This window comes from Nuphar pumila, chromosome 15 (assembly GCF_984573655.1).
Source record: "Nuphar pumila chromosome 15, dmNupPumi1.hap1.1, whole genome shotgun sequence".
Lineage (NCBI taxonomy): Eukaryota > Viridiplantae > Streptophyta > Magnoliopsida > Nymphaeales > Nymphaeaceae > Nuphar > Nuphar pumila.
The window spans coordinates 6,947,813-6,955,130 of NC_143263.1; the positions used below are offsets into that span (position 1 = coordinate 6,947,813).

Sequence of the window (7,318 nt, forward strand, 5' to 3'; positions counted from 1 at the left end):
AGAGGATCACGTCAGAGGCACCTTGGATGCCGTTGAATAGGCTCCCGATGCTGTCCATCTGAAACAAGAACGACATAGGAAAAAAGAGTGGGGCCCATCGAAGTGATGGGCATCTCATTCAGGTTTTGAATGCCATTCATCTTGAGATCAACAGCATCCAGAAGTGCTCACTCTGACCTGATCCCATCTCACTGGCAATACCTCAGAACTTGAGTCTTTGTCAGACTAGCATATCTACAAAGCAGTCACAGCAAGTCATTATCAGATATTTCTTCAAATTGCACACTTCAGCAATCTCATTTCAGTTTATTTCTGAAATTTACCAGCCAGAGACAGACAAACAAACAAACAAAAAATTTTGAAGAATGTAAACTAAAATTACAAGGAAAAAGAAATAAAACGACTCAACTGAGGAAGGGACACAATTCACAGCAGATTCCTCGTCCCTTAGCAACAAGGACCAAATCCGAGCCCCAATCTCCAAAAGAACAAACAGAATAAAACCAAATGACCTACAAACAGCACCTTGACAAACTACTAGGAAACATACTAGTTTTTTTTCTCAGGTCAGTTACCTAAGAAACCAAGGATGTTTATGTGACTTGCCCAATGGGGGAGAGGTAGAAGTAAGAAGACAGAATCTAAGATGAGGCTGACGCCGGCGGGTTCTCCGGTGTCCGAATATCTGATGATGGTGGGTTGCAGGAGTCAAACTGCCGAACATCTTCGATCATCCGCACTACCTCTGACATCTTGGGCCTCTGATCCGGCACTCTCATGACGCATGCCATGGCTACCTGCAGCATCTGAACTAGCTCCTCTTCAATCCCAGGATACTTCATCAGCTCAACATCAAAAACCTCAGCCGTCCACTCTTCCCGCACCACAGACTGCACCCACCTAGCCAAATCAATGATGTCACTCCCACCAGAGCTGCTGGAACCAGCAATATGGATGGGAGACTTCCCAGTGAGGAGCTCAAAAAGCAGAACTCCAAAGCTGTAGACATCAGACTTTTGTGTTGGCTTCCGCATCTCTATCACCTCCGGTGCTCGGTACCCAGCTGATCGGGTGTGCACTGGGGATGCTGGGATCATTGGTAACGATAGGCCAAAATCTGATATGCATCCATAACGATCCAAATTGATGAACACATTGGAGGATTTTATGTTGGCATGTACAAACCTTCCACCACTCTGTGCATGGATGCAAGCAATGCCCCTGGCTGCTCCCAGGGCAATTCGGATGCGCAAATCCCAGTCGAGCGGAGACTTATCACCATCTTTTTTCCCTGATTTCATTTTTAGAAAAGCACAATCAATAAAAAGTGGTTGACCTGTACGTATTACAGTTGAAACGAGCAAAATAATTCTGGATATAACAAGTGTCAGGAAACAACTCCATAGTGAATTTTTTCATAACATGTCTGCCACTGAACCAGTTTGTTTGGTGAGACCAATCATAACATATATTAATCAAAGAATTTTCTGATATGTTAACTATGTAAGCAATATGGTTAGTAGGTCTATCTTGTTGTTAGCACCTCATCTCATTTGCCTACCAAACTGGTGTGGCAGAGTTCCAGGAAATGCAGAGAATGCATTAAAATGGTTGACATGTTTAATTTCAACTCACAGAGAATCTTTTCAGAGTTTTACTTGAATATTTAGGCTTCACTTTCGGCTATCACAGTTAGAAAGCTATTCTAGGCTCCCTTTGACTACTCCCTCTAATAATATTATTATCATTCCTTTTTGCTGCAAAATGTATCTTAATGAAGAGAAATTTACTTGTGAAGGCATCCATGTCTGGTTGGGAGCAGGCTGGATTGTCATCCCACTGTAAATGCATGCTATTACCACCATCATCCATGGTGGAAAGAAACCTTGTAAGGTAACAGAGACGTCTGAGTTGCCAAAAATGTTAAAGCATGAAACAAATAAACAGGCTTTTTGTTCCATTACCTTTAATGCAATATGAAAAAGTTGATACGCCTAATGCTTAAGTACAGGCATGGAGTAGGAATGCAGATAGAGAAGCAAGCAGTGCATGGTTAAATGCAGGTCAGTCGGTATCTAGAATGTTTCCCATACATGGCATATGGGCTAATTGTCATTGACAGGCCACATGAATGTAGTCATCCCGAATATTGCCTTATTTTTTTCTTCTGATGCAATATTGCCTTCAGTTTCCAAGGCAACAAAATTACAAAAAGCTCAAATGTTTAACTCCTCCAAACCCAGTGTTACTTGCAAACATCACAAACGATTTCACATGCCAATGACAATTCCATGCATAATGATACTTGCGATTGCCTCACCTTCCACCTGCCTCCTTTTTGATTGGAAATGCTTCAATACTTTTGAGAAGGCTAAGAAAAGAAGAATCATCCAAATCTCATCTCAAGGGAGATTCTCACAGCTATTCCACAAGGGAGGAGAGAATTACTAATGTGCTCCCTGCAAGATGCCCACAGAAGTGCCACCTCTTGGGCGGGCCGCTGTCACCTGGGTACGGGTTCAGAGGGTACCACACGGCAATTCCAAAAAATGTGGGTATGGGGACACGACTATATATATATATATATATATATATATATATATATATATATATATATATATATATTAAATATCACATAAATATAAAATAAACTGAATATAATCTAAATATATATGCTATATCTAAAATATATATTATATACTGAAAATATAAAGCTATAAACTGAAAATATAATTATAAATTATAAATTGAATACAAACTTGTATGTACGGAGGGTAAAATGGTGTGTCCCGGTGTTGGCGTGTGTCGATAGTTTTCCTTGCAATCTCAGATTGAGATTGCATAAAAAAAGGTAGCTGATATGACAGCCATTAAATAGACTCGGTGGTGAGCAATGGGCCTGACCCATCCCATCTGAATCTGAATTTTGGATATGATAACTGTCCCTCTAAATGGCCATGATGGGACTAAGCCTGGTTTGGGCCAGGCCAAGGCTCCAAAATCCTGGCATTCGCAAGTACGTTGTGCTGCATGTGGCCAACAGGATGCCCGCCCAAATGGATGGTGGCCAATGGGACAGTTAACCAGCTCGATGATGGCCCAGCCTTTCAGTGGGCCAGTCAAGGTTGAAGCTAAAAAATGTGGCCCAAACCAAGACCATGACCAACCAAATGCCCAACCCTAAAAGCTTTGTCCAACTTCAATGAAGCTCCTGGACAAATGAACACACTCACCCATGTTAGTTGAAATATTAACATAGATGACGCGCGTGAGAATCAAATAGTTCCGAAATTGGTGTTAACTTTGATATACACGGACCTCATTTATACATTGTGATACTTCTCCATTGCATCGTTTCCTCATTGAAAGAACAAGCACTTCAAGTTGAACAGGGTAAAACTTAGAGTGACTAAAAAAGATAGATCTCATGGCTCAACAGGCAATCGATATTCACAAAAGGTACACCTGAAGCGCAAATATTTATTTGTGAAAGTTTCAAAACTTAGAGTAACTGAAAAAAAGACACATCTCAAGGTTGAACAGGCAGACAGGATTTCCTAAAGGTACACTTAATTGCAAAGGTGTATTTGTAGAAGTTGATTCCCCTTTTATTTCTTTTAGGTTTTCTCAAAATCTAAAATAAAGCACCAAAATTTCACATGAATACATGAAACAAGGAGAACAAAAGAAAAGGCACAACATAAAAATGTTAACCGAAACAGCAGGAGCACAATGAAACATACCATGTAAGAGTGCTGCCAAGCTTCCCTGACTGAAGTAATCATAAACCAACAGCTTCTCATCTTTAGAGTAGTAGTAAGCCCTCAGAGGAACAATGTTGTGATGTCTTATGCTCCCCACTGCCTCCATCAGCTGTTCGAACTCCCTCTTCCCCACCACAACCTCTTTCAATCTCTTCACAACCACTGAAGTTGCATCCTCTAGAACAGCTTTATATGCTGTCCCAAAGGTACCCTTACCTAAAACCTCAGCAGAAGCCCTTAACAGATCCTCCAGATCAAATCCCATAATAGAAGTGCCTTCAAAGAAAACCAGCTTATTTTTCTCCCCTTCTTGATAATCCTCCTCCTTTTTCCCTTCTTTCTCCATCTTCTTCCCACTCTTTTGCTTTTTCTCAGCAGGAACATTTCCTCTTTTCCTTAAACAAACTAATATAAGGATTGCAAGTACAACAAATGCCAATGCACAAGCAGCAACAGCAACCGCCAAGATAGCAGAAGTCCCAAGTTTTCTTGATCTTCGAACAGGAGGAAGGACTGGTGAGGAACTAGGGGGTGAGACTGGTGCGGGAGTGGTGTTGTCAAAAACAAGATCATTTCCTGCAAAAGATGAATTTGGAAACCTTTGTAGAGATTTGGGTATAGTTCCATTCAGATGGTTGTTGGCCAAATTCAAGTAGTGTAGATTAGGCAGGTTCAGATCTGGAATGTTTCCAGAAAGAGAGTTTTTCTGTAAGCTCAAACCTGCAAGTTGTGTTAGATTCGACAGAGAAGGCGGTATGCTTCCATTGAAATTATTGTTGGCGAGATTCAAAAGAACAAGTTTTTTCCACGGTGAGAAATCAGAAGGCAAGGGTCCAAATAAATTGTTGCCCTGGAGGTAGAGGGAAAGCAGAGCTGTAAGATTTGAAAAATCGCTAGGAAAGGGACCAGATATGCTGTTGGATCTAAGGCTGAGGATCTGAAGATTGTTCAGGCGGCTGAGAGTGTTTGGTGGGATCGGTCCAGTCAATCCTATGCCCGGCAAACGCAGGGTCATCACTCTGCTTTCATCTGCAGTGCAGATGACTCCAACCCAGTTATTGCACACTTGGGATTTTGGGTCCCAATTCAGGTTTCTGATATGAGGCATACTGCTGATAAAATCAAGCAATGCATTCTTATCTTCAACAGGATCACAACTCCCTTGGCTCATCAGAAATCCAAACAATAGAGTAAAAAATAAGAAGGATGCTGAACACACCATCGCGATCAGGCTGCCACACTAAAAATTCAATTTCTTTTCCTCAATATATATGATTCAAAACAGAGGGTGGACGTTGCATGTTTCTCTTATATACCATCTGCTTCATCAACATTTTCTATATACCACGCACAGAAATCTACAACAATTTCTTCTTTATCGAAATTGGACGCAGGATTTTTTTCGCGGTTGGGCAAAAGATTCAGCAACCCAGACGCATGGAAAACTTCAGACTATTGATACAGAGCTGTTTATTCTTAAATAGTCAAATAGCAAGCAGTACTTCCACCTAATTTTCTCAATAGTCCAACTTATAACAACTACCCACATTCAATCAGACTGCATCAACTATGATCTTTGGATGACCAACCCAGTTGTTTATTTGCCTGAAAATATCAAAATCCTTCAAATTCAAGCACCAACTAAAGGAGGCAAGATCAAAGACAACCAATACACAGTGATTTGCACACTTGCTCATACGTGCTAAAAGTGAGCCCTTTTCTGATACAAACCCAATTTTTCTCGTGCAAATAAAAGAATTAGGATTGGATCTCTACCAACAAAATCAGCGTTTTCAAAGATGAATCATGATCAATTTTTCGCAAATCACTTTAAGAAAATTCAGGCATTCCTGCCAATTTTTTGATCAATGATGAACTGCATAACTGCAATTCATCGAAATCACAAATTTTTCTTTTGATTAACCGTTTAAGTCTACAGAATCAACAATTCCAGTCTTTCTCTTTTCAAAAAACTGCAAAAAACGAATTAATAGTTTGTTTTCCTTCCAAAAAAAGGAAACAAAGTTCTGTTTTTTGCACTCACCGAATGAAGTCTCCAGGCAAAGACCCACACGCTTCCGAATACTCCGATCACGATCCCAACTACGAATACTCAGTTCTGAAGGCCATACCACCGGAGGAGAAAGAAAGAAACTCCAAAATTCGACCCGGAAACGTCTCGCCTATCGTTTCGAGTCCGATTCACTTCGTCTGCAAGACCTCAGAACTCATTCCAAGCGCAAACTGAGCAGAAGAAGAGCTCTCCGACACCGACACCGACAACGGCTCCTGCAAACAACAGAGGCACCTAAAATTTGCAGCACCAAAAAAATAAAGAAATCTAGATTCCAGCCTCCCGTTCTCTTCCAGCCCAAAATCGACCGCTCTAACGTCGGAAAAATCACCGGCGCCCAAATTCCTTCCTCCGATACGGCGAAGGAAGCGGAGAGGCAGAAATGGAGAAGAATAACAAACTCGAAAATTAGAGCATCTTCTCGACGCTCCCCCTTATGTGTGTGTGTGTGTGTGTGTGTGTGTGAGAGAGAGAGAGAGAGAGAGAGAGAGAGAGAGATTTTACCGTTGACGAATCCCAGTCCGGTTCGCCTCTCCCTATCGGCTGCGCAAAACCAGCAACGCCTTCACTAAGAGAGAGAGAGAGAGAGAGAGAGAGAGAGAGAGAGAGAGAGAGAGAGAAAGAGATTTACCGTTAGTGAGTCGCCATTAAAGCAGAGAGAGAGATGTTTCGCTGTAAATATTACCGTTAACGAGTCGACGTTCCATTCTACCCTCCGTATCGGCAGCGCAAAACCAGGGAGTCCGCCATTAAAGCAGCATCAACAGAAGAGAGAGAGAGAGAGAGAGAGAGAGAGAGAGAGAGAGAGAGAGAGAGAGATTTCTGCTCTCTTTTTCTTGTTTCTTGCACAAGAGGAAGAAGAAGAGGAGGGCGGGAAATCTGAACTGCCCTGGATTTCATCTCCCCACCCGTAACAACCCACCCTCTATTTATTGAGCATCACAATGACTCTATCGCCCCTACCTATTTCCCATATGACATGTACGTCATGCTGTTTTGTTTTTTCTCTTTCCGTGCAATTACTGATTTCTTCTCCAGCTACCCACTGGTGTGGCAGTTTGTACTTTGTCTGCACTACTTACGGTCATGATGTTATCTTAAAGGGTTCTTTTTATTTTAATGACAAGTTTATTTTTATTTTAATTCCTTCAACTTGCATTATATTAACCTTTTTTTTAGGGTAACAGGTGTTGGTATAATATGCTCAAACCATTTAAACCACTTTTAAATAAATAAAAAAAAAATTATTGGCCTACATCTTACTTTCTAATACATTCATTTATGAAGTGAGTGTTTTTTTCATGAACATGAAGAAACCACCTTCGGAGTAAGACACATTCTTGGGATGGCGTAAAACTGAAGTGCACCCCTAGCCTCCAAGGACCCACCAACTTAGGCTTGTGCAAGAGGATTGTGGAATTTGAATCTAGACCACCTGTCTAACAGCCTAGACCCCGTGTTACGTGTCACTATACCAAAT

General features: G+C 41.3%; 1 protein-coding gene across 2 annotated transcripts; it reads right to left on the minus strand.

Annotated features, from left to right (window-relative positions):
• Positions 1 to 383: 383 nt before the first annotated feature.
• LOC149814313 (putative inactive receptor kinase At4g23740) lies at positions 384 to 6,748 on the minus strand. Of its 2 annotated transcripts, none has more exons than XM_089988958.1 (5): positions 6,524 to 6,748; positions 6,343 to 6,406; positions 5,809 to 6,053; positions 3,744 to 5,369; positions 384 to 1,291 (listed from the first exon to the last, which is right to left on the minus strand). In XM_089988958.1, the coding sequence occupies exons 4-5, from the start codon at positions 4,984 to 4,986 to the stop codon at positions 642 to 644; spliced, it is 1,893 nt and encodes a 630-aa protein (XP_089845084.1). In that variant the 5' UTR covers positions 4,987 to 5,369; positions 5,809 to 6,053; positions 6,343 to 6,406; positions 6,524 to 6,748; the 3' UTR covers positions 384 to 641. The 2 variants fall into 2 exon arrangements, with proteins under 2 accessions (XP_089845084.1, XP_089845085.1); XM_089988959.1 differs by having other exon boundaries at positions 6,343 to 6,381; positions 6,470 to 6,586.
• Positions 6,749 to 7,318: the final 570 nt, after the last annotated feature.